Source organism: Dasypus novemcinctus, chromosome 13, assembly GCF_030445035.2.
Source record: "Dasypus novemcinctus isolate mDasNov1 chromosome 13, mDasNov1.1.hap2, whole genome shotgun sequence".
NCBI classification, from domain to species: domain Eukaryota; kingdom Metazoa; phylum Chordata; class Mammalia; order Cingulata; family Dasypodidae; genus Dasypus; species Dasypus novemcinctus.
Genome location: NC_080685.1, coordinates 31,305,221 through 31,333,133, shown reverse-complemented (window position 1 = coordinate 31,333,133; position 27,913 = coordinate 31,305,221). Strand labels below are relative to the sequence as shown.

At 39.5% G+C, this 27,913-nt stretch overlaps 1 protein-coding gene and 1 pseudogene across 7 annotated transcripts in view; one reads left to right on the top strand and one right to left on the bottom strand.

Moving 5' to 3' along the window:
• GON4L (gon-4 like) overlaps positions 1–27,913 on the top strand; it is a 111,033-nt gene that overhangs the window by 59,542 nt on the left and 23,578 nt on the right. For all 7 annotated transcript variants that reach the window (XM_058309849.2, XM_058309848.2, XM_058309847.2 and 4 more), the window contains 5 exons: positions 5,395–5,587; positions 22,344–22,445; positions 23,891–23,919; positions 24,577–24,680; positions 27,491–27,689. In XM_058309849.2, coding sequence (XP_058165832.1) covers positions 5,395–5,587; positions 22,344–22,445; positions 23,891–23,919; positions 24,577–24,680; positions 27,491–27,689 — 627 coding nt within the window. The remainder of the gene's footprint in view (positions 1–5,394; positions 5,588–22,343; positions 22,446–23,890; positions 23,920–24,576; positions 24,681–27,490; positions 27,690–27,913) is intronic.
• Positions 20,368–20,463, bottom strand: LOC111766853 (U6 spliceosomal RNA; annotated as a pseudogene).

The following is a 27,913-nucleotide window of genomic DNA, read 5'->3' as shown; positions in this document are numbered from 1 at the left end:
TTGAGCCATATCTCCTCTCTGTAGGTTAATCTTGTCATTTTGAATAGTATGGGTATGGGTCATTTATTTTATAAAATGCTCTTCAATTTGTATTTTTCTAATATTTCCTCATTATTAGATTTAGGTTATCCACTTTTGGCAGGAATACCACAGAAATTATGTGTCTTCAGTGCATGATTTCAGTGCACGTAATGTCTCTTTGTCCCGTGTCTTGTAATGTTAACTTTGATCACTTGGTTAAAGTGTTGGCTATTTGATTTTTCTACTATAAAGTTATTATGCTTCCATTTTAAATTAATAATTCTCTTATGGGAACATACTTTGAGACCAGATGTTCTTTTATCCATTATTTTTAGCATCCATTGATAATTCTTACTTAACAATCGTTATTATGGTTATTGTCAAATGATGATTTCCTAATCCCATTATTTAGTCAGTTCTTTTTAATATTCCAAGCTTTCTCCCAACACTTTTGTGGATCACTGAAAAATATGTCTATTTTAAAATTTAAAAGTGGGACTTTTTTTTTTAAGATTTATTTTTTATTTATTTCTCTCTCCTTCCCCCCACCCCAGTTGTCTGCTCTCTCTGTCCATTTGCTGTGTGTTCTTCTGTGTCCACTTGTATTCTTGTCAGCAGCACCAGCAATCTGTATCTCTTTTTGTTGTGTCATCTTGCTGCGTCAGCGCTCCATGTGCACGGCGCCATTCTTGGACAGGCTGCACTTTTTTAACGCTGGGAGGCTCTCCTTACGGGGCGCACTCCTTGCATGTGGGGCTCCCCTACGCGGGGGACACCCCTGCGTGGCACAGCACTCCTTGTGCACATTAGCACTGCGCGTGGGCCAGCTCATCACACGGGTCAGGGGGCCCTGGGTTTGAACCTTGGACCTCCCATGTGTTAGGCAGACGCCCCCATCCATTGGGCCAATTCCACTTCCCTAAAAATGGGATTTTTAATGGAATAGCTTTCAAAAATGGTTAAATTTAATTTAACCGCCTTGCTTTTTTTTGGGGGGGGAGGTACCAATTTATTTATTTTTTTATTTTTATATTAGCAAAGTTTAGATTTACAGAAAGATCTTGCACAAAATAGAGTTCCCATATACCTGCCCTCATTTTAAAAATTTATTTATCCCCTTTTCCCCCAGATGGTTCTCTCTTCTGTCTGCTCATTGTTTGCTTGCCTTCTCCAGGAGGCATTAGGAACTGAACCCAGGACCTTTCACTTGGGAGGCGAGTACCCTGTGGCCTGAGCCACAACCGTTCCCCACGGACTGTGGCGTCTACTGGCCTGTATCATCTGCTCGTTTAGGAGTCTGCTTTGTGCAGCAGTGCAGCATCTAGCTCATTGCAGTGGGTGTGGCATCTGTTCATCACCTTTAGGAGGCACCAGGAACTGAACCTGGAACCTCTCGTGTGGTAGGCGGGTGCTCAACTGGTCCAGCCACATCCACTTCCTCCTGCCCTCATTTTTAACATTTGCATTAGTATGGTACCTTTGTTACAATTGATGAGAGAATATTATTATAATATGCCATTAGCTATAGTCATAGTTTACATTAGGGTTTGCTGTTTATGTTGTATAGTCTTACGATTGCTTTTTCAAAAAAATTTTTTTCTTGTTCTAACAACATTTATACACCCTAAAATTTCCCCTTTAGCCACATTCAGATATATATTTCAGTGGTGGTAATTACATCCACAATGTTGTGTTACCATCACCATAACCAAAACTTTTCCATCACTCCAAACAAACTCTGCATCAACTATAAACTAACTCCCTCTTCCTCATTTGAAGAAATGGGACAAATGAAAGAATTTGGTGGATATTAGAAAAGTAAAGGTAAACCCACCATGTATACACTGGTCTGGTGACGATGGAAGTCTGCCTGAGGCTTAGCTCTTGTTGTCATTGTTTCCTAGGTATAGTTATCAAAGAGATACTCTGACAAGCCAGATTCTGGGACCCCCATCTTGTGTAAGGTTGTTATAGTAGTCACCCAGTTCTTTGATGGATTTTACCTGCTCGTTTAGGTAATGAGTCTCAGTGAAATTGCACAAAGGAGGGGGGGGCTATTTTTTATCAGGGGCCACATTGTACAATTCCAGTAGTGACCAATTCACCCTTTTTTCCAAGTGTAACACACACTCGATTGCATTCTGCCCACTCTTCCATTTGTTATATTCTGATTTCTTCCTATCCTGAAGATTCAGCTACCTTGTTGGTTTTGCATCTTCATAAGATTTCTAGCATGTTACCACTCCCCGTGAGATTGGCAAAGAAAATATTTGGCAGAGTTCTTCAGTCCCATCATCACAGTCAAAGTAGTGAGACATCTACAGGTAGACATAAGAGGCATCAAGCTCCAGGTTGATCTGGCAATTGATGGGGCCTCCAAGACCAGTTGTAAAAAAGGTCTTTCCTCAGGGAGTTTATAATCCATTAGGGGTTGGGGAGTGGGGATACACTATATAAACACATACATAATTGAAGATAGTATTCAGTGCTATAAACTAAATAAAAGCAAGGAAAAAGATAGTGACTGTCAGAGTACTTTAGATAAGATTATCAAAAAATGCTTCCTTGAGGAGATGGCATTTGAAGTGAGACCTGAATAATAAGAAGGAGCCAGCCATGTAAGAGATATGGGAAAAGAATGCTCCATACAGAGGAAATAGCATATTCAGAGCTCCCTAAAATGGAAACAGTCGTGACATGTTCAAGGGACAGAAACTGGCTAAAGCGTGGGGATCACCGTAGAGACGATTGGAGTAAATTCAGAGAATTAAGCAAACGCTAGGTCATAAGAGCCTTGGGAGGCCATCAGTAAAAGGTTAGATTTTATTTCAACCATTAGAAAATTATTTGTGATGTTTTCTGATTTATGTTAAAATTTTTCTTTTGGTTGAGGCATGGAAATAGCAAGTTAAGAGAGGAAACAGAGTGAGGAGATTGTTGTAGCAGGCTAAGGGAGAACCTACCAAGTTGATCTGCAGATTCGATGCTAATCCCTGCTAAAATCTCTGCTGCCTTTCTTGCAGAAATTGATTAGCTGACCCTAAAATTTGTATGGAAATGCAGGAGACCCAGAATAGCCAAAACAATCTCACATGAGGGCAGCGGATTTGGCCCAGTGGCTAGGGCGTCCTCTACCACATGGGAGGTCCGCAGTTCAAACCCTGGACCTCCTTGACCCATGTGGAGCTGGCCCATGTGCAGTGCTGATGCGCACAAGAAGTGCCCTGCCACGCAGGGGTGTCCCCTGTGTAGGGGAGCCCCACGCACAAGGAGCACGCCCCATAAGGAGAGCCGCCCAGTGTGAAAGCAAGTGCAGCCTGCCCAGAAATGGCGCCGCACACACGGAGAGCTGACGCAGCAAGATGACGCAACAAAAAGACACATAGATTCCCGTGCCGCTGACAACAACAGAAGCGGACAAAGAAGAACACTCAACAAATAGACACAGAGAACAGACAACTGGGGGGGGGAGTGTAGAGAAATTAAAAAAAAAAATTATAAAAAAAGAATCTCACATGAGAAGAAAGTTGGAGAACTCATACTTTGTGATTTGAAAATTTACTACAAAGTTACAGTAATTAAGGCAATGTGGTACTGATATAAGGATAGACATATAGATTGATGGACTAGAATTGAGAGCCCAGAAATAAACACTTACATTTATGATCAATTGATTTGGCAAGGTGCCAAGATCATTTAATGTCTTTTCAAATGGTGCTGGAAAAACTGGATATTTTTTACCCACTAGAATGGCTCTGGTTTATATATTTATTTGTTTTTTTAGTATATATATATATTTTGTATATATAATATATATACTTAGATTATGTAAATGTTACATAAAAATATAAGGGATTCTCATAAGCCCTGCTCCCTACACCTCCCACATTTTCCCACATTACCAACATCCTTCATTAGTGTAGTACATTTGTTACAATTGATGAACACATTTTGGAGCATCGCCACTAAGAATGGATTATTGTTTACATTGTAGTTTACAGTCTCTCCCATACAACTTTGTAAGTTATGGCAAGATATATAATGGCCTGTATCTGTCATTGAAATGTCATTCAGGACAATTCCCAAGTCTCAGAAATGCCCCCCATATTACACCTGTTTTTCCCTCTCCCTGTCCTCAGAACCTCCAGTGGCCACTGCCTCCACATCAATGATATAATTTCTTCCATTGCTAGAATCACAGTAAGTCCGTAGTAGAATACCACTTAAGTTTACTCTAGTCCATCATTCATTCCCCAATCCTAAGGATTCTGGGATGGTGATGACCAGTCCACCTCTAATTGAGGGGGTTTTGATCCCATAGGGCAGATGGATGGGACTTTCTTGCTTATAGTTGTAGACTCTCTTGGTTCTTTGGGATGGGTGCTGTCCATCATCATCTCCTTGTTAGTTGTCTAGGGTAAGTCCGATGAACTGGAGAGTAGGTATTGCAACTCTATTGAGATACAGGGCCCAGCTGGCACATGGACAGTGGCTATGATTTAAAAAGATGAAGAATCACAACTGTTGGCAAGAATTTGGAGAACCTGGAAACATCATACATTGCTGATGGGAATGTAAAATGATGGCAGCCACTGTGGCAAACAGTTTGGCTGTTCCTCAGAAAGTTAAACATAGTGTTACCTTATGACCCAGCAATTACACTCTGAGAGAATTGACAGCATATTCATTCAAAAATTTGTATACAGATATTCATAGCAGCATTATTGATGATTGTCAAAATGTGGAAACAACCTAAATATTCATCATTTGGTGAATTAATAAGCAAAATATGGTATATCCGTACAATGGAGTATCAGTCAGCCATGGAAAGGAATGAAGTATTGATACATGCTATAATAGGATAAACCTTGAAAATGTTACCCTAAATGAAAGAAGTCAGAACAAATGGCCACATACTATATTATTCCATTTATATGAAAAGTCTAGGATAGGCAAATCAGTAGAGACAAAAAGTGGATTAGTGGTTAACAGGGAAGAAGGGGGAATGGCAAATGACTGTTAATGGGTACAGGATTTCTTTATGGTGAGGTGAAAATGTTCTGGAATTAGATAGTTGGTATGATTGTACAACTCTGTTAATATACTAAAATAAACGTAATTATATACTTTAAAATGTAAATTTCATGGTATGTGAATTATATTTCAATAAAGCTTTTACAGATGTTCCTGAAATATTGGTTTTACATTTAATGTCATTTTTCTTGAATTATCTCAGAAAAACAAGTTTAAAAACCCAAATTGTATACAAGAGAGAGCTTCTGATTTAAGCTAAGAATAGAAGCACATGAGGTTTAGAGAATTTGGAAGCATTAGACATTCAGTGGCATGTTTTTTTCCGTCTTTGTTGGCTAGCCCATGGATGACAGCCTCATTGCATTCCGAACCCGTTCAAAGATGCCTTTGAAAGATGTTCCCCTGGGACAGCTAGAGGCAGAACTGCAAGCTCCAGACATCACCCCAGATATGTATGACCCCAATACCGCAGATGATGAGGACTGGAAAATGTGGCTAGGGGGACTCATGAATGATGATGTGGGGAATGAAGGTAAGTGGTTTCTTTTGTTTGCATTTATTATCTCTGTGATAACATTTTCATTAATTAGAAGCTTTAAGAATGGGATATTTTGGTTAACTGATTTTAACTTTGTATTTAACTGACACTTTACCATTAGTTTATATCTTCTTTCTCTCTCTCTCTCTCTCTCTGTTTTTTAGGAGGTATTGGGGATTGAACCCAGGATGTTGTATGTGGGAAGTAGGTGCTCAATCACTGAGCTATATACACTCCCCAATGAGAGTTGTTTTGTTTGTTTGTGTGTGTGTGTGTGTGTTTTTTTTTAAGGAGGTACTGGGACCTAGTACATGGGAAGCAGGTACTCAAGTACTTGAGCTGTATCTTCTCCCCCCCTCTTTTTTTAAGAATCTTTTCGGGAATCTTTTGAAAGCTAAGGATCCTTCCCTGAATTATATTTGCACACATAATTTTCGTAGAATTCCATGGGAGTTCACTGACTCAATCAGAAACCATTGTCTTAGTTAAGATTCTTTAAGGTACAAATGAAAGAATCCTAACTCCAACTTGCTGAGACCAAATGAAAGCAGACATTGGGAAAGACAGAAAGACATGTAGTGAAACTTAGGCACTATTGGGACCCTTCTTCCATCTTTCTACAGCTGTCATCTCTACTTCTTTCTGTCAATCAACTTTTTTTGCAAACCTCTTTTTTTCTACAAGGCTGGAACTACAGCCATAAGCACTCCATATCTACTTCTTCCTGCTTTGCCCCTCATGTGAGAAGGACTCTCCTACAGTCTTCAGTTTGAAAAATCCAAGGGAACAACTCAGATTGGTCTGGTGTGATCACATACCCACACTCTCGGTTTTGTGTGGGATAGGGTGACTGATTCACCTTGGAGTTCTGGGATTAGCAGCATCTCATAAAACAGGTTACCCAAAAGAAGTGATGGTGTTACCAGAAGTGGAGAAGGAGTATCAGTCAGGCAAAAACTGTACATCTTGATTACAATCATATATGATACAAAAACCCCTACCATAAATCCCTGTTTGTTTTAGAATAAAAGTTAAAATTCCTGCTTTAGAATGGGTTAGAACATTACCGAATTTGTTTTTGGAGACTTTCTAAGTGTATTATAGTGGAAATCAGACATCATTCATTGTTGTATAATAAATTTCTGTAAAACCTATGAACGCTTGACTTATCTGTAGTGATTCCAGGTGACATCACATTCTTTTGATGGAATCACGGCTGTTTTTGTTTCCATTTCACTCTCTTCAGTGGAAGGTGACCAGAATATTCTGATTAGGTTTGTTGTGGAATACTGTTGTTGTTTTTTTATTTTTGTTTTATTTTCTTTGCTAAAACCAAACCAATATCAGGGTCTTACTTGCATTTTTATGTGAATAGGGTCTTCTACTTATCTCACTTTAATCTGTAGTCAAATTCTTTTATCTTATTTTTTAATCAGTTAATGTCCTACCAAATCTAATTATAGAGAACTGAGCATATTTTTATTCTTTTCTCTGTCCCGTAAGAATAACTACCATAACATTTCTACCTCACCTGCCCCCTCTCTGCCATGCGTGCCCCCCCCTCAGCCAAAAGAAAGGTTGCTGGGCTCCAGCACTGCACCCCCTGACCCCCATGTCCAAGGTGTGGCCTTGCTGCATATTCCCAGAGCTGAGCAGGGCTCCTGGGCTGCCCTTCAGCACGAAGAGTGCCCTGCTCTCCCAGGCCATGCACAGGGAGACACACGCTCTGCAGTGGCCCCTCAGGCCTCCTTGCAGCACCCTGTAATGCAATCAGTGGGTGCAGGGTGGGGGTGGGGGGACCAGCAACAGTGGCACAAATGGGTGGCAGCAGCCCCGCCCCAATCTATAGACTTCCAGAAAGAGGAGGAAAATGGCTCTGAGCAGGGATCACCTGCTACACTTTGGGTTCAAGGTGACAGTGTTCTCAAATAGTGATGAAACTGTATTCGATAAAAAAACTTCTCAAAGAACTCCTATTACAAAGATGAAATTTTGACCTGCAGCAGGCTGATGTACTTTCAGAGAAGCCTCAGAGTAAAGGAGTATAGCTGACAAGGAAATTTGTTTCTGTGGTATATAACCTTTTTCTAAGAATCATTTAAGCAACATTCCCATATCCTCCCCTGCTCCTATTTTTTTCTTTTTCTTTTATGAATTGATTTTTATTTATATTTTATATAAATGAAATCATACAATACATCGCACAATATATTTAGTTTATAAAAATGCAGTCATACCGTATTTGTCCTTTTGTGTCTGGCTTGTTTCACTCAACATAATGTCCTCCAGGTTCATCCATGTTGTCATATGCTTTACAACTTCATTTTTTCTTAAGAGTGCTTAATATTACATCATGTGAATACACCAGTTTGTTTATCCATTCATCAATTGATGGACATCTGGGTCATTTCCAAGTCTTGGCAATTGTGAATGATGCCGTTATGAACATCAGTGTGCAGATGTCTGTTCGTGTCACTGCTCTCAGTTCTTCTGGGTATATACCCAGTAGTGTTATTGCAGGGTCACATGGCAGATCTATATTCAACTTCTTTAGGAACTGCCAAACAGTCCTCCACAGTGGCTGTACCATTCTGTATGCCCACCAACAGTGAGTAAGTGTTCCTATCTCTCCACAGCCTCTCCAGTACTTGTAGTTCTCTGTCTTTTTATTAGTCGCCATTCTAATAGGTATGAAATGATATTTCATTATAGCTTTGATTTGCATTTCTCTAATCATTAGTGATGTTGAACATTTTTTTGTGTGTATTTTTTCGCCATTGTATTTCTTTGGACAAATGTCTATTCAAGTATTTTGCCCATTTTTTAATTGGGTTGTTTGTTTATTGTTGAGTTGTAACATCTGTATATCATGGATATTAACCCCTATCAGACGTGTGATTTCCAAATATTTTCTCCCATTGAGTCGGCTGCCTTTTCACCCTTTTGACAAAGTCTTTTGAGATGCAAAAGTGTTTCATTTTGAGGAGGTTCCATTTATCTATGTTTTTCTTTTATTATGTGTGCTTTGGGTATAAGGTCCAAGAAATAGCCACCTACCACAAGGTTTTTAAGATGTTTCCCGACATATTCTTCTAGTAGTTTTATGGTCTGAGCATTTATATTTAGGTCTTTGAACCATTTTGAGTTGTTTCTTGTATAGGGAATGAGAAGCCCCACCCCTATTTTTGACACTTAACGTTTGTGTGGTACCCCATAGATGACTTTTTGTCTGAAAGATGTTCACAATAGGTGGTTCTGCCAGTTACCCAACATGGTCAAAGAAAAATCTCCTTAACACTCCTCTAGTACATCTAATGTAGAGCAGCAGAACTTCTCAGCAACTCACCATAGTTAATAATAAAAGTAGCTGTTGGAAAGCAGACATGGCTCAACCGATAGAGCATCCGCCTACCATATAGAAGGTCCAGGGTTCAATACCCAGGGCCTCCTGGCCCGTGTAGTGAGCTGGCCCCATGCACAGCGCTGCCGTGCGCAAGGAGTGCCAGCCCATACAGGTGTCCCCCGCGTAGGGGAGTTCCCCACGTAGGAAGTGTGCCCCACAAGGAGAGCCGCCCCACATGAATAAAGCACAGCCCGCCTAGGAGTGGTGTGGCACACGTGGAAAGCTGACACAGCAAGATGATGCAATAAAAAGAGACAGATTCCTGGTGCCACCTGACAAAAATGCAATGGACACAGAGCAGACAGAAATAAATAAAAAATCTTAAAAAAAAAAATTAGCTGTTAGGGAAACAGACATGACTTGACTGATAGTGTCCGTTTATCATATGGAAGGTCCAGGGATTGTTCCCCAGGACCTCCTGACCTATGTGGTAAGCTGACCCCTGTGCAGTGCTGCCGCATGCATGTGCGCAAGGAATGCCATGCCACGCAGGGGCCCCCCCACCTAGGGGTGCCCCACACACAAGGAGTATGCCCCGCAAGGAGAACTGACCCTCATGAAAAAAGCGCAGCCTGCCCAGGAGCGGCGCCTCACACAGAGAGCTGATGTAGCAAGATGATGCAACAAAAAAGAGACGAAGTTTCCCTGTGCCGCAGGATAATGCAAGCAGACACAGAAGAACACACAGCAAATGGACACAGAGAGCAGACAACGGGGGTGGGGGGGGGGGTGGAGAGTAGAGAAATTAAAAAAAAGTAGCTGTTAGTTGTATACCTAGTAACTAAATGATTTAATGTGCTATATGGGTTACCAGATACAAACTGGTTAGATTTGCATGGTACCTGCTAAATAAAATTTTTGTTTCAAAATAATAGGTAACTGAAAATGGCTCGATAACAAGACTAGTTGTTTTCTGTGGTCTCTCCAAATTTGTGATTATAAGATCATTAAAAAAAAAATTTATGGTACTTATTTTTCTATTCTTAATGCCTGAGGTATAAATATATATATTTTTTTATATTGAAATTCAAGTTAAACGAAGGGGGAGCCAGTGCACAGCCCTAATTTTAAGAGGATGGAGATTATCTGATCTTTCAGATGGTGTGTCTGCCAGCTCCAATTCCATTAGTAATGTGAAAAATGTGGTCTTTGTGTTCACATTAATAAACAAGTATGTAGAGAGCACTCTTACAACTTAATTTGTAACTTGTTCTTATCTAAAAAGTCAAAGCTCATATAAGTCCATGATTACTGTAAGTAACATACTTTGCTTTTAGCAGAATTCTCTACAGGATCATAGAGCATAACCATAATGGCTTAATTATACCTGAAGTCCTCTTACTCTCCTCATTTAAAATTGGAGCCTAGTAAGAGCACTTCTGTAATTTGATAATAAAGACAGTAAATATAAGGAGACCTCATGTTTTTTAATGTAACATTAAAAAAATTAAAGACAAAAAAATCATATGTATCCTTAAAAAAAAAAGACAGTAAATAATAAAAATTTAAAAAAAACAAAAAGACTAGCATGTAGTTTTCATGAACAGGTTCTGTAAACTGATGTTCTATTGTGAGGGATAACAGAATTACAATTTTGAAAACATGGTTTTATACTGCTAGATAGTAGGCAAATATTGGAGCCCTCCAGTCAGTGCAGGCTTTAACACCACAAGTGGCCAAAGATCTTTGAGTAGTGCCTTTTTTAAAAAAAAGTATAAAGTAATGAACAAATGACCTCTTCTCTCCCCTGTCATCACTACACTTCCCCCAGAAAATGTCTATTCTTCCCCCAAAGGTAACATATATCCTCTTACATCTATGTATATATGCATAAATACATGCATGTGTTTATATATAATTATTTTTACAAAAATGAAGACATGCTATAGCTACTATTCTAAGAATAAAGATTAACTACCATAAGATTTTATGTGTTGAAAAGAATAATGAGAGGAGTGGATGTGGCTCAAGCAATCGAGTGCCCACCTTCCACATGGGAGGTCCTGGGTTCAGTTCCTAGTGCCATCTAAAGAAGACAAACAAACAATGAGCAGACAGCAAGCAGACATAGAGTAAAAACAATACGCATACAACTATCAAAAACAAATGATCAGGGAGTAGATGTGGCTCAAGCAGTTGAACACCCACCTCCTACATGGGAGGTCCCAGGTTTGGTTCCTCGTGCTTCCTAAAGAAAAAATAGACAATGAGCAAAAAAGCAGACAAGTAAAAAACAATGAGCGCAAATGAGCAAAAACAATGAGCAAACAGATGAGGGAGCCATTGGGGGGTGGGGGAGGAATAATAGTATAAAATAAAGAAGAGAGTATGTTGTTTGGATGGAGAATAGGCTAAATAAGTAGCTGGGCAGGTGAGACTAGAAATATTGAAAAGTGAATGAAAAAAAATAGCAAGCCCTTGAATGTACTTTATGATGCTGTTAATAATTATAATGTACATCATTTGGTAAATTTTTATATGACACATTGTGCTTAGGTGCTGTGAGGGATAAAATATTGTAATTGTTTAATCAGGGTATAAAACCTGCATGAATGACAGCATGCCTGGACCAATGTTAGATGTGCAGTACATTTTATTTATTATTTTTGTTTTATTTTTGCAGTACGTATTAGATGAATGATGTTGTTGAATAAACTCAGATGCCATAAAAGCGGTGTAAATGCTGTTGTAAGATTCAAGAAGACATAGAGACAGATAATTCTTGTTTGGGATGATCAGAGACAGCTACATGAAAGAGGTGATAGTTGAGATGAACTTTTGAAAGAATTTTGAAAACATTGACAATGAGGAGGAGGACAGATGGGTAGAAATGACATGAAATAAAAAGAATGGTGGGTTTTGTAGGATATATCCTTCCAAGAGTTTTTTTCTCTATTATAATTACAAGAATAATACATGCTTGGGATAACAAAATCAAATAGTTAAAAGTATATAAAATAAACTATTAAAGTCCCTCCCTATGACAATTTCATGCCCCAGAGGGACCACTGATAATAGATGTGCATCTCTGTGAGTTTTCAAATATGTAGTTACCTTTTAGTTTTCCACATTCATGTGGCGATAGGAAGAATTGAATTATAGTCCCAAATTTAAATTATCTTTTTTTTTTTTTTTAAGATTTATTTATTTATTTATTTAATTCCCCTCCCCTCCCCCGGTTGTCTGTTTTCTGTGTCTTTTTGCTGCATCTTGTTTCTTTGTCCGCCTCTGTTGTAGTCAGCGGCACGGGAAGCGTGGGTGGCGCCATTCCTGGGCAGGCTGCACTTTCTTTCGCCCTGGGCGGCTCTCCTTACGGGCGCACTCCTTGCGCGTGGGGCTCCCCTATGCGGGGGACACCCCTGTGTAGCACGGCACTCCTTGCGCGCATCAGCACTGTGCATGGGCCAGCTCCACACGGGTCAAGGAGGCCCGGGGCTTGAACCGCGGGCCTCCCATGTGGTAGACGGACGCCCTAACCACTGGGCCAAAGTCCGTTTCCCAAATTTAAATTATCTTTGTCCAAACATTTGGAACCATTTAACAAGCAGCCAAATGGTCTGAATCTTAGCATTTTCCTTCTTTCCCACCTGTCTTCTGTAGCAGTGGTTCTAATAAGCAACAAAATATACAAAATTGCATGAGAAAAAGATGAATTTTGAAGCTGAGTCATCTACACATAAATTAGAAAATCAGTTTTTTAATGATCAGTGCCATATATTATTCCCATTAGTCTTTCTGAGAGGAGCCTAAGTTTCTGACTTTTGGGTTACTCACCACTTTGAAAATCTAGTGGAAAGTATGCACCTTCTTTCCAGAAAAATGCACATATCTACATACATGAAATTTTTTCAGATGATTTATTGGGGGTTATAAATTCCTTTTAAGTTCATTTATTGACATATCCTTTTTCTACCAGCCTACCCTAAGATCTGTGACACCAACTGAGATAGTTCTTTCCATTTGTAGATAGTGAAATCTCAGAGAAATTCATTGCCTTGCCTTGCTCAATGTTATAGAATCAGTTTGTTATACTACAATGTGTAGACCCCAGTTTAATATTCTAGGAACATGCCTTAATTATGTCACAGGGGAGTTAAAACTTTTTAAAAGTGGGTATATCCTTTCATAAGAAAGCTCTGCTTTTTGTCCTGAGACTCTAGGCTAAGATAAAATATTGACAGTAGATAAGTAAGATTCTCAGAGTCTTATCATCAGTATTAGCAGCTTTGGTGCCCTGATTTTAATTGCCTTTGTTCAAAGAGCTGAAATGGTAGCATTTAGTAAGGAAAGGCCAAACAGTTGGCTGTCAGAATTCTGGGAGTCTAGGCCAGTACTTCTCATAATATGGTCCCTAGAACTTGAATCAGAATCAAGTAGTGTAAGGATGTTTGCATGGGTGTGTGTTATTAAAACTGCAGATGCTAAGGCCTTACCTCATACCTGTTATATCAGAATCTCTAATGGGTATGATGTAGGGATCTAATTCTTAGGTGTCCTAAACAACTGGTCTGGACAGCTTAGGAATGTATATTAAGGGTTGGTTGGGGTAATGGAATGATGGTTAGTGAGGGTGAAAATACTTTTTCTTTAAAACTTCATTATTTTTCTGTATACATATTAGTACGGGTTTACCAAAAAAAACCTAAAAGCAAAAAACTCTAAACAGAGCCCAAAGCCAATGATTGGGGTGGATGTGATTCCCCCAGATCTACCCGCTGAATTTATTGAGAGCTGGAAAATAGGAGATGATGCTAGATATAGATTCAAGTACCAAACTTTTTAGCCATATGCTGTTCTATTTTTATAGTATTTCATGGTTAACTATTTTCACATGTTCCATCTGAGCTACATATTATTAAAAGTGAAAGTCTCATTTGCATAAAATAATTTAAGAGGCAGCACAGGAAGGACATACCAACTGAAGATTAGTTGGGTAGATGCTGATGATGTTAATGAGCCAAAAAATAAGTAGGCCCAGAGGGCATAGTGCACAACCAAGGCCCTAAAAGCTAAGCAGAACTCAGAACCCCCTAAATGGTATTTAGCATGTTTGCTAAATGGGTACTCTGTGACTAATACTGGCTGACCCATTTGTGCATGGTGGGCTATGTCTGTTGCAGTTCTTGAACCCACAGATGGTGGACCAAACTGGTATGCTAAATGCTCTTTCTAGAACTTTCATTATTTGGCAACATTTGTAGAGTGCTGTGAAGAGACTTGCTTAGAAACTAAAAATTAGGAAGATAAGGTTCCATTCTTAAGGACTTAAAGAATTTTAATTGGTGACATAAATACTTAGATGAAAAAGTCTTGATATTTGAGTAGTAATATATAAACAGTGCCAATTAATATATTATTAACTGAGTATTTGTGTTGAACAAAGAATGATCAGTTTAACAATTTACATTGGGATTAATAAGTATAGACTTTTCAATGATTATGATTAAAAATATGTATGTATATTTATATATATTTTAACAAAAGATGCTTGTTTATTATGAAAAATTTAGATAGTATAGAAGGGTACAAAGAGAAAAGTAATAGTTTCTTTGTGTTTTTCCCGAATACGGCAAGTTGTGTAAAACGACAACTTCCTGCCAAACTGAGGTGAATATGTCAGGCTGAAGAAAAACTCACACAAGTCCAGCCTGGCAAGTAATGAGCAATTATTTAGGGTCTTAACGTGGGGTCCTCATCCTCAGCAGCATGAGGAGAAACAGCATTTTCTGAGCTTGATCATCCCTGTTTGCCACAAAATGAGAGGTTTCTTTTATAATGCATGTCTACATGTAGATGGGGAAGGCATGTGAGGGACAGCAGGACTTGTAAAGAATGAAGTCCTGCAAGATTTACTGATCAGTTAACAGCTCACAACCAGTTCCCTAGACTTGCCTTTTAACGATTTAGGAATGGGATGTTCCTGTGACTGGAAGGGGAAGAAACTGGAAGGGTTGGGGGAGAAAATGCAAAGTCATATATGTCACAGTGTCTTTCCAAATATTTGCTGTATATATTCAAGGACATATTGTATTCAAACACACTCCCAAATAAGTTTTTTTCCATACACACACACACACACAAACACATCATATATATTCTAAACCTGTAACTTTCTTTTCTCACTTAACAAAATAATTTAGACATTTTTCCATCATAGTACTTGGAGAGCTATTGCTTCTGTTTCAGGCTACATAATAGTAAGGATTTTAGTTATTATCTTTTGGTAACCTGTTTTTTTTTTTAAGTAAACTTTATTTGAACTTCAAAATATTAAATAACAGACAAAAGACAGCTGAGCAAATTATCGAAGCTTTACTTTAATAAATTCTGTCCAGGCACATGTATCTTACTCAATCCCAAAAACAAACTCAGTTGTTTTCTCCAGTGTTCAGAGAGAAAAGTAAGTGAGAACTGATTGGTTAAATGACATGACCAAGGTCTCCTTGTTAATGAAGAAAATGAAGGGAGAAAAATGCTAGATCATGTTCATATGTCCTAGACCACCTGTTCCCCCCCCCTTTTTTTTCCTTGAGCATGAATACAGTACCTTCTTTGTCTTTGCTAAAAAAAATTACAATATTACTGTTAACTATAGCCTGTAGGTTACATTAGTTGTATTTTTGCCATGTATCACCATATTCTTTTTTTTTTTTAGACTTCTTTTTCTTTCTTTATTTATTTATTCTCCCCTCATTGTTTGCGCTTGCTGTCTGCTCGTCGTTTTTTTTTTTTAGGAGGCACCAGAGACTGAACCCAGGGCTTCCCATGTGGGAGGGAGTCACCTAACTGCTTGAGTCACCTCTACTCCCTGTTTGTTTTGTCTCTCGTGTTTCCTTGCTGTATCTCTCGGTTGCATCATCTCACCCCATCATGTTGTTGCGTCAGCTTGCTGTCTTGCTCTTCTTTTGTAGGAGGCACTACAAACCAAACCTGGGACTTCCAATTGGTGGTGGGAGCCCAGCTGTTTAAGCCACATCCACTTCCCTCACCATATTCTTAATACCTGGAAATAGAACATTCTTTTTTTCATATTATTAACCACAATCCTCATCTACCTCCGAAATCACTATTAGACAGTTCTAGATTATCCTCTAGCTGTCTTTTAATTAACTTCCCTAGACTACCCCTTTTAGCTGCAATCACATTTATAATTTTTTTTAAAATTTCAGTTCCTTAGTCTCATTAGCCACATCTGTTTAGTGTATACCATATTGTATAATACATATATAGAATATTTTTATCATGGCAGAAAGTTCTATTACAGGGTTGATCTAAAATTGTTAAGGGAGAAAAATCACCTTACCATAACAGTTCCATAATTCAATGACTCCATCACAATTGTTGTATATGGTTTTTTTGTTTGTTTTTGTTTTTCTTTTGAGGTACTGGGCTCTGGGGATTGGACTTGGGACCTTGTATGTTAGAAACTGGTGCTCAACCACTGAGCCACATTGGCTTCCCTGAGTTGTTTTTGGTTTGTTTTGCTTGTTTGCTTTTTTGTTTTTTCAGTAGGCGTTGGGAACCAAACCTGGAACCTCCCATGTGGGAGGCGGGCACTCAACCACTTGAACTACATCTGCTCCCCCATCAGTTTTTATTTATCATAGACATCGTAGCATCAACATTAAGGAAAATTATGAGGGAGAAAAACACCCATATTTCTACTACCCTAACGTAATAAATCTTTATTATTTTTGTATAATTTAGTTACTTAACTCCTGATTCTTAACCAGTATAGAAAGATAATTTTTCATACTTGTAATCATTATGTATATATTGTACTTTTTTCATGCCTGTTTTCAACATTTATGGAATGGCTACATGTTTACATTTTATATTTACATACATTTATCTCATATTAAGATATCATAATTGCATAATCATTCACTTTCTAGGTATAAGATTATATCATCTGTGAAGAGTGAAAGTTTTACTTCTTCCTTTCCAACTTGGATGCCTTTTATTCCTTTTTTTTCTTTCTTATTTGTACCCCCTCCCCCTGCCCCCATTGTCTGCTCTCTGTGTCCATTCGCAGTGTGTTCTTCTGTGTCGTATTCTCATTAGGCAGCTCTGGGAACCAATCCTTGGGCCTTCAGGAGTGGGAGACTAGTGATCACTCTCTTGCTCCACCTCAGCTCCCTAGTTCTTTGTGTCTCATATTGTCTCTTCTCTTGTCTTTTTTTGTTGTTGCATCATCTTACTGCGTCAGCTTTCCAAGTGGGCAGCACTACTTCTGGGCGGGCTGCATTCCTGCACAGGACTGCACTCCTTGCACGGAGGCCACCCTATGCAGGGCAACACTCCTTGGCTCACAACAGCACTCCACATGGGCCAGCTTGCTACCTGGGCCAGGAGGCCCTGGGTATCAAACTCTGGACCTCCTGTATAGTAGGCGGAAGCTCTATCAGTTGAGCCACGTCTGCTTCCCTTTTTATTTATTTTTATTGCCTGATTGCTCTAGCTAGAGCCTCTAGGACGGTACTGAACAACAGTGGTGACAAGTGGGCACCCTTGTCTTGTTCCTGATCTCAGCGGGAAAGCTTTCAGTCTCCCACCACTGAGTACAGTGTTAGGGTGGGTTTTTCATATATGCCCTTTACCATGTTGAGAAAGGTTCCTTCAAGTCCTATCTTTTGGAGTATTTTTATCAAGAAAGGAGGTTGTATTTTGTCAAATGCCTCTTCTGCATCGATTGAGGTGATCATGTGATTTTTCTTATTTGATTTATTAATGTGATGCATTACACTGATTAATTTTCTTGTATTGAAAATTACAAGAACTTGCATGCCTGGTATGAAACCTACTTGATCATGACAAATAATTCTTTTACTGTGTTGTTGGATTTGATTAGCAAATATTTTATTGAGAATTTTTCCATCTATATTCATTAGGGAAATGGGTCTATAATTTCCTTTCTTCCTTCCTCCCTCCCTTCCTTTTTGTTAGCATACAGTTGGATATAGTATCCCCTTATGATTTCTTTTATTTCTGTGGGGTAAGTAATAATGTCCCTACTTAGATTTCTGATTTTATTTATTTGCATCCTTTCTTTGTCATTCTAGCTGAGGTTTTGTCTATTTTGTTAATCTAGAGGAACCAACTTTTTTGGTTTCAGTGATTTTCTTTTTGTTGTTGTTCTCTATTTCATTTATTTCTGTTCTAATCTTTGTTATTTCATTCCTTCTGCTTGCTTTGGGAATAGTTTGCAGTTCTTTTTCTAGTTCTTCCATCTATGTAGTTACTTCATTGATTTTAGCTCTTTCTCCTCCTCCTCCTCTTTTTTTTTTAAGATTCATTTATTTATTTATTTCTCTCCCCTCCCCCCACCCCAGTTGTTTGTTCTCTGTGTCCATTTGCTGTGTGTTCTTCTTTGTCCACTTCTATCCTTATCAGCAGCACCAGGAATCTGTGTTTCTTTTTGTTGCATCATCTTGTGTCAGCTCTCCGTGTGTGCAGCACCATTCTTGGGCAGGCTGCACTCTCTTTCTCGCTGAGTGGCTCTCCTTACGGGGCGCACTCCTTGCACGTGGGGTTCCCCTACGCGGAGGACACCCCTGTGTGGCACGGCACCCCTTGCGCACATCAGCACTGCACATGGGCCAGCTCCACATGGGTCAAGGAGGCCCAGGGTTTGAACCGTGAACCTTTCATGTGGTAGGCGGATGCCCTATCCATTGGGCCAACTCTACTTCTACTCATTGTCTTTTTTTTTTTAAATATCATGTTCTTTTTTTTTTTTTTTTTTAAGATTTATTATTATTATTTTTTTAATTTAATTCCCCCCCTCCCCTGGTTGTCTGTTCTTGGTGTCTGTTTGCTGCGTCTTGTTGTCTTGTTTCTTTGTCCGCTTCTGTTGTCGTCAGCGGCACGGGAAGTGTGGGCGGCGCCATTCCTGGGCAGGCTGCTCTTTCTTTTCACGCTGGGCGGCTTTCCTCATGGGCGCACTCCTTGCGCGTGGGGCTCCCCCACGCGGGGGACACCCTTGCGTGGCACGGCACTCCTTGCGCGCATCAGCACTGCGCATGGGCCAGCTCCACACGGGTCAAGGAGGCCCGGGGTTTGAACCGCGGACCTCCCATATGGTAGACGGACGCCCTAACCACTGGGCCAAAGTCCGTTTCCCTCAGTGTCTTCTTAATATCCTTAATTTCTTTAGCTGTCTCATTGAATTTATTAAGATTTGTTTGAACATCTATGATTGTTGTCTCAACTCATTTATGTCATCTGGAGGCTTAACTTGTTCCTTTGACTGAGCCATATCTTCCTGTTTCTTGGTATGAATTGTAATTTTTTTCTTGGTGTCTTGGCATGTGATTTACTTGATATATTTATTCGGGGCTCAGTTTCTCTGTGTAGTCTAGGGCTTTTGATTGGCTATGTGCTACAGTCCCTCTTTGATACTTGGTTCAACTTAATTGCATTATTATAGTGGCTCATGTTTAGCCAATCTGAATTTTTTTTAATCCAGCTCTTTTTCATCTGTTTCTTGCCCTTTCTCATTTACTGATTGTGGTGAATTGAGGATACGGTTGGTACTGTAAGCCGTGGAGTTTGAAGCTGCCTATTTTGCCCTGGTAACTGATGAAGCATCTCCCACCTTTCTCCCATGCCAGGGATAGAGGTAGAGCTGCAGCCATGTGCAATAGTCCATGCCATGCAGGCCAAGATGATCTGCACTTGTCCAGATGGTGAAGTTCCACGCCCTTTTCTCCCTTTGCTGGGGTGGGGATGGAGCTGCAGTTGTGGGCAGTAAACTAAGCCATCTGAGTCACAACTGACAGGAGTTGCCCAGATAGACTGAAGAAGCACTGGCTGTCCCCTCCTCCCCTGCCTGGGGCGGGGATCAAGCCACAGGTATGCATAACAATTCTGTCAGTGGAGGCCGAAAGTGACATCAATTTCTTGAAGATGCTGAGGGAGCACTGCCCCTCCTCTTGCCTGTCAGGGGTGGGAATGGAGCCACAAGTGTAACCAATAGTCTAGTCCGTGATGGCCGAAATAGACTACAGTTGCCCAGACAGCTGAGGGAGCACTATCCCTCTTCCTCCCTATTGGGGGCAAGGTTGGAGCCACAAATGTGTCCAACTATCTAGTCCACATGAGCAGAGATTGGCAACAGTTGCCTGAAGAGGCTGAGGGACCACTGTCTCTCCTCCTGCCCTAATGGGCAGGGATTGAGGCAGAGATGTGTTCAATAGTCTAGTTCATGCAGGTAGAAAGTGGCTGCAGTTGTCTGGAGAGGCTGGGGGACCACCATCCTTCTTTCCTTGTCAGGCTCTTGTGCATTGTTAAATGAGGTTGTCTGTCTCTTAATTGGTGAGTTGTAGATTTCTTTATTTTATATATTTATTTATTTTGGCTTCACAAAGTAAAAAATATGGAATTTGCATGTCATCCTTGCACAGGGGCCATGCTAATCTTCTCTGTATCATTCCAATTTCAATATATGTGCTGCTGAAGAGAGCACTGTAGATTTCTTTATATATTAGATATTAAACCCTTATTGGATATGTTGTTTCCAAATATTTTCTCCCATTGAATTGGCTGCCTTCTCATACTTTTAATAAAGTCCTTTGAGGTACAAAAGTGTTTAATTTTGAGGAGATCCCATTTATATAGTTCACTGATTCTTTCTTCTGCCTGTTCATAGCTGCTGTTATTTACCCATCTTTAGCCATATTTTCCTTCATTTCCTTTAATTGATTTAGATATCTGATTATTTGTTCCAAATTCTGTGTCTCCTCTGAAGTTTTAATTTGTTTCCTTGAATGGGTCATATCTTCCTCCTCTTTAGTATCGCTTGTCATTTTCTGCTACTGTCTAGACATCTGATTATCTTATTTATTTTTAATTTATTTATTTCTCCCTTCCCCCCTTGTTGTTTGCACTTGCTCTCTGTTCTCTGTGTCTGTTTGTGTGTGCTCGTCTTCTTTTTAGGAGACCCCGGGAACCAAACCCAGCACTTTCCACATGGGAGGGAGGTGCCCAATGGCTTGAGTCACCTCTGCTCCCACATATTATAACTCTTGTTGTGTTTCCTCATTGTGTCTCTTCGTTGTATCATCTTGCTATATCAGCTTGCCATTCCAGCCCATCATGTAAGCTTGCAGTCTTGCTTGTCTTCTTTAGGAAGCACCGGGAACCATACCCAGAACCTCCCATGTGGTAGGCAGGTGCTCAAATGCTTGAGCCATGTCCACTTTCCTCTGATTATCTTGATGACTTTATTCTGAAGGTCAGTTTCTCTCTCTTGCCTATGGTTTTTTGTTGATTGTCTTTGTGTTAAGGCTCTTCTTTGAAGCTTACTCTCCATTATTCTAGACCTTCAGAATAACTAGTGTTTTAACTGTTCTTACTTTTTCAGCTCATCTTCATTCTTGTTCTGGATAGGTGCTATAATTTTTAAGGTTGCACTTGTGCAATTGTCTCATCAGGAGAAAACTCCCTTTTCTCTGTTCATTCTCTGGTAATCTTCATCTGTTTTGTTTTTTTTCTTTCTGTAGGTTTTTTACATTTTTAAAATTCTTACAGCTTTTGCCTGGAGGGCAAATTCTGGGAGGAGGGTCCCCCTGGAGAGAACTCTCCCAAGTCAGTATTTCCCAGCCAGGGGCCCATGAAGAAGGCACAGTCTGCCCCCAGACTACCCTGGAGAGGGGATCAGGAAGGATGTCAAAACCCCATTTGACAACTTCCTCAAAGCTTTACTTACCTGGCCTGCCCGGCATATGCTGCTTCTTCAGCTAACTTGCCCCTGCAGCCCTGAGGAAGCACTGCTGCATCTTTAAAATCTCCACATCCTCTACCCCTGTCCACGGTGGCATTGTTCAGAGCAGGATGAAACAATAGTTCAAAGCCACAACCCAGCAATCCAAATTTTCTAATCAAAAGTTTTGATCCGTGATTGGTTGTGCCCACTCCTGTTTTGGGGGAAAAGGATTCTTATGTCCCTTCCTGTCACTAGTGAGCTAGCCAGGTGCTATACCTTGAGATGGCCTCCCAGGAGAGTGGGGAATGGGCTCCATCAGCTGCTCCATGTGGGGAGAGCAATGCACTATTCTCTAAGTAGATTATCAGCCTCTTCCTCCCACTCTTCCCTGGATGCTGTGCAGTGTTCTTCTATACAGTGTTCAGAGCCCCAGAACAGTTGTTTCAAATAGTTTCTGCCTGTTTCAAAGCTCTTTTGGTTAAAGGACTGAGTCTAGAGCTCCCTACTCTCATCTTCCCTGGAAGTCCTTTAAACATGCTTTATTGAAACAGGCCCCTGAGGTACTGAAAATCTTAACTTTTGTACATTGTTATGAGTTCATAGTTGGGAATAAGTGTTTGAAACACTTTTTTTTCCCCTAGATGAGGCAGATGATGATGATGATCCGGAATATAATTTCCTGGAAGATCTTGATGAACCAGACACAGAGGATTTCCGCACTGACCGGGCTGTGAGAATCCCTAGTGAGTCTTTGTTTATTTTGAGTCCAGCTCTTGACTGTTCCACATCTGCCTACCTTTGTTTACATTGTAGCTTTTTGCAGGTGAAGTTTTTGCAGGTGAAGTTTTTGCAGGTGAAGTTTTCTTTCCATCTAAATTAAGACATTTAAATTTCCTTTGTCCCATTTATTTCTTTAATTCTTTAAATTTAGGTATATACTCCCAGAAAGCCTGTTTAGTCCTTCATTTAAATAGCCCTCAGCATATGTTGATTCTTTACTATTTGACACGTATTGTACTTGGAATGCTAAGATGAACCAGCCCTGGCCTTTGCCCTGTAAGAGCTCAGCTTAGTACAGAAATACAAACAAAAATACTGTAAAATGATAGATGCTATAATGGTTTGTGTGTAAGGTATAACTCTAGTGGCCTCTAAGAGGATATAATCTAGTGTATGGGATTCACAAAATGAGATGAGTTACCTTAGTTTTGAAGGATGAGTAAGAGATTTTTTGTAGATGGGGCCAGAAGAATATATATTGCAATATAGAAGAGCATCTATATACCATAGAATTGTGAAACAATAAAAAGTATGTTTGAAAAATTGATAAGTAGTTTATATAGTTGTGTGTGTGAGTGGTAGTGGAAAAGATACAGAGTGTTTATATCATGGAGGGCTTTGGATTTGAGTTTGGTTTTATCAAAATGGAAGTCCAAGAGTTTTAAACAGGAAATTAATAGAAACTGATTTGACTTTTGGAAAAACCGCTTTGATTTTATCTAGTTAATGAACTGATTGGAGGCATTGAAAGCAATTACCATGATAGCTTAATTTGGCTGGAATCATTTGTTTAACAAATTATGTCATTGTCTCTGGTGTACTGATAATGGAAAAGCATGTACTTGAGAAACCATTGATTTTTTTTGAGTGTACACATGACCCTGTGCTAGAATCCTATATAAAACTTCAAGAAGGTAAGATACTGGCTTTTGATCAGGTTATAGAGAATGCATTATGAGCATCCAAAAACATTTATTGTATTCCTAAATAGTATAATTCTCTGTTTTAAGAGAATTTAAGAGAACTTACGTTCTGTTTTATTGCTTTATCATCTTTCATCTTATTTTTAAGATTACAATACTATATCCATTATGAAGAAGATCTTCTGTTTATTTGGCATTTTATTATAGCAAAAGTTAGAAGAAGGGTTAGAAGGAGAACACCAGGAATCAAAGAGAAGTGTAGAGTTAAAAGGCTTTGAGGGTGTAGGCTTTGAGAGAATTGTGAAGCAGGGCCTAGGGCCTAGTTGGTGTTTGGCAAATGTTTTTGAAAGAATGAGTGAAAGATTACAGATATGAGGATTTTGTGAGGTCCCTTGGTGAAACAATATATTGTCTTCATGAAATTCCCCATTATTGCAAAATGAAACTAACTTGTGCCAACAACACACTGTTTGTGTTTCTTACAGAAAAGGAAGTGGAAGAGCTCTTTGAAACTGTGAGTAGTGATTCTTGAGTGAGAACTCTGGATGGTAAAAGTGAATTCTCCTGAAGCTCAGTGCTTTGGCCCTAGGACCCTTGCTTCATTGAGAAGCGTGATCTGCCTGAGCTATCTCCCCTTTTAGTCCATCTAGGAAAGACTATAGCAGCACATTAATTTAGCTAATTATCAAGTAAATGCTTGATTATCCACGTGAAGGCTATTAGTCAAGTTTTCTAGCTTTTGGATGGCTTCCTCAACTGTCACTTGGATTCTGAGAGATTGCAAACTTGTTTTAGACTATTCAAAGTACAAATAGTTAACTTTGTGATAAATCTGTCCTTGAGAAGATATTTTGTCCAAGAGATTGATCATTTTGAGTTATCTGTTCTCTGTCCTTAACATTGCAAGTTGACAGAATCAATAATAAAAAAAATTAAAAAAATTTAAAAAAGCATTGCAAGTTGACTGGTAGAGAAACTTTTTTCCTGCCATAATAATCATCCTATATGTGGGGTTATGGGAGGACTAGTTTGAGAATGGTTGTCATGTGAACTCTTCCTGGGTGCCAGCATTATTTCAAGGCCTGTATTTTAGATACTTGCCCTTCTCATCATTAGGGTGACTTTCATATGCCCATTCCCCATGAAAACCATCCTCTTCTTTTGCTCTCAGTTCCAAGATGAAAAGGGATTTTCCAACGTGGAAGATGATGGCCCAGAAGAAGAGGATCGTGTGACTGAGTCTCGGCCTAATTTTAACACCCCTCAAGCCCTACGGTAGGCTAGCCAAAGACCTTGAGACTTAGAATGGAGTGAAAATGTATTTCTGAAAAAATTTTCAGAAATTACAGTAACAATTTCCCATTCCTACGTAGCTGCCATTACTGAAGTAAGGTACAGAACCTTGTGTGGAGTTGGCTGTCAGTTAAATAAGTCTCCTTGTTATGGGGCAGTGCAGCTACAGACCAAGCTGTATCTGTTTGGGAAGGGAGAAAAAATAGTAGCTGGCATCCATAGCAACTTCTCGGGTGAGTGGTGCTGGAGAGGTGTGCAGGATTTGTGGCCAGCCACATACATTTCCTCAAATCTTATTATCCAGTTATGTTACTTTTGCTCTCCTATATGCCACTAATATCTGGTAAATATTAATGAAGCTTTATCGGTAAGCTGGGCATGAATAGATCAAACCATGAAGCAATAACGCCCTGGGAGTCTAAAATTATGTACTGCCTTTTTCATACAAAGTTGGCATTTCTAATGCCCCATCCAGAAAATAGAGGCTTTTCTCCCTGTTTCTGTGATGGATTTGCATAACTGATCTGTACTTTAATTACTTGTTACTCATTGTGAGTAGTAGCATCAATTCCTTAGATGAATGACTAGAGGTGAGTATATAGTTTGTTCCATGTGTGGAACAAAGTAAAGCCAACACATTCACAGTCCATGTTTTAACTAACTCCATTACTGAGCTAGAAAGCTACAGATCCATCTGAAAACAAGGCCTTCAGGGACCTTGTGGTTTATTGACAAAGGCAATGTACTAACCAATGGATAAAACCAGAAATACCTGTTATATTCCATTACAACTAATACCAAAATACCATCACAATAAAAATCTCAAGATTTCTAAATGTCAGTAATTGACCCACTTATTTCAAGCCATACTTCATAGAACAAAATTCTGATATAACAGAAAAATGGAACCATTCTTTTTTGGTTTTCTTCTATTATTTTATTAGAGACATTGTGGGTTTACAAAACAATCATTAAGTACAGGGTTCCTATAACTAGGTTTTTTGAGCTTTAAAATAGTTCAGTCTCATTAGTCAACTCAGTGTATGGATTTTTTATATTTGGGAATGATATGGCCACTTTAAAATCCCTGTTCAAATCAGTTACATTCTGCTAGTAAGTCTGCTTGGGATGCTGCTGCTTCTCTTTTAGTTGGAAATGCAAATGTGGTTTAATTTTTGATTAAATAAAAAGTGGGAAATGGTTGTGGCTCAACTGATAGAGCATCTGTCTACCATATGGGAGCTCTAGGGTTCAAACCCAGGGCCTCCTGGCCTGTGTGGTGAGCTGGCCCACATGCAGAGCTGATGCGTGCAAGGAGTGCCATGCCACGCAGGGGTGTCCCTATGTAGGGGAGCCCCACATGCAAGGAGTGCTCCCTGCAAGGAGAGCCACCCTGTGAAGCACAGCCTGTCCAGGAATGGTGCCGCACACACGGAGAGCTGACGCAGCAAGATGATGCAACAGAAAGAGACACAGATTCCCAGTGCCACTGAGAATACAAGCTGACACAAAAGAACACACAGTGAATGGACACAAGAGAACAGACAACGGGGCAGGGGGCAGGGAAAGAGAAAGAGAAATAAATATAAATCTTAAAAACAAAAAACATCGTACGGAAAGTGAGTCATTTGTGCTCCCCTTACCAACTAACTAAATAATACTAAAGTCAGATGTAGGCAATTTTTGCAACTATGTTTCTGCTCTTCTGGTCCTCTGATAGTTGTACATATAATCAATAATTTTCGGTTTTCGTAGGGAGTACAGTTCCATGGTCTTCAGTTTTTTACTCTGTGCTTGCCCAAACCTATAATAAATACTATAAAAAGAAATAAAATCTTCATCCCCAGAGGCCATTGGAAAATATTATTTTTAAATATTTAAAATTATTAATTAAAATATGAGATTATCATTAACTGTTGCCTTAATATAGGGGGTTCCTTGAAACAGGAAAACTCACTCATCATAGTTCCTTGACCAGGACTTATCCTGATTATACAGTGTATCAGCATGTGCTTAGTTATTGAAATATCTTGCTCTGCCTTCACCTAAGAACTAACAGGCTAGGTATTTAGGTTATCACTTCAACCCTGAAACAGTGGCTCTCTCAGGAGGTAAGGATAGGTTAGGAAGAATGGGGAAGAGACTCAAAGAGTCAGAAGAAGATATTTTCATGGAGGATAGTAGGGTAATAGTGGAACTAACTTCTCGGTTCTTCATTTCACCTACCATATGTTATGTTTCTGTAAACCTTCTTCATGCTGGAATGTCTTTGACTTTTCAAGAAAGGAAGGCAGGGCAGCCTATATGGATGGGAAAAGCTTGACCTGGGAAGGGAGTAACAGGTAAATTAGAGAACAAATGCTGCGCTTTCAGAAATTATATATCGTGATTAAGAGCAAGCGCCAGATTAATGTAGTCAGTGTGGTTAATGTAATTAATGTGATGCAAGAATGACAAGTTCCCACTAGCTCTTTGGGTACTTTGTTTTCCAGATGTTTCTTGGCTCCTAGATTTTTGTTTAATTTCCTTTCCATTTGTCTTTCACTTAGAGGAATGATTGTAGAAAGATTGGAAGAGGGGGCTAATTCAGAATCATGTTATTTTAGTCTATGTTAACAACTTTAGGAAAAGATTTAGATAAGGCTGAGAGTTCAACTGTTGTCTAAAGTGGGTTTGGGGGGTTATCAGAAGATGGAAATTTTGGGGTTCTTTTTCACCTGTCATTAGCAATAGTTATGAGTGTGTAGATGTAGGAAAACATCCCACTTCAGTTATCTCTCTTTCGGGGATAGGTTTGAGGAACCATTGGCCAATTTGCTAAATGAGCAACATCGTACAGTGAAAGAGCTATTTGAACAATTGAAAATGAAGAAATCTTCAGCCAAACAGCAGCAGGAGGTAGAGAGGGTCAAGCCCCAGACTGAGAAAGTTCATCAGACCCTGGTTCTAGACACAGCACAGAGAAAAAGACTCCAGCATCAGATGCAGCAGGTAAGACTCTTTTGTTAATGTTAATATTGCATCATCCCATAGTTTGACCTTAAGGCCCAAAACTAGCTATCTTCATACCATTAAAACCATGGACTCTGGTTTATAACATGTTAGAGCCTTGAGTGGCTATCATGTTTCTGCCCTATGGCTCAGGCAAAAATGCTTGTAAGGACCCTGATAGTATTCAGAATTATAGATTTCAGAGTCTTGGTCATCCATTCTGA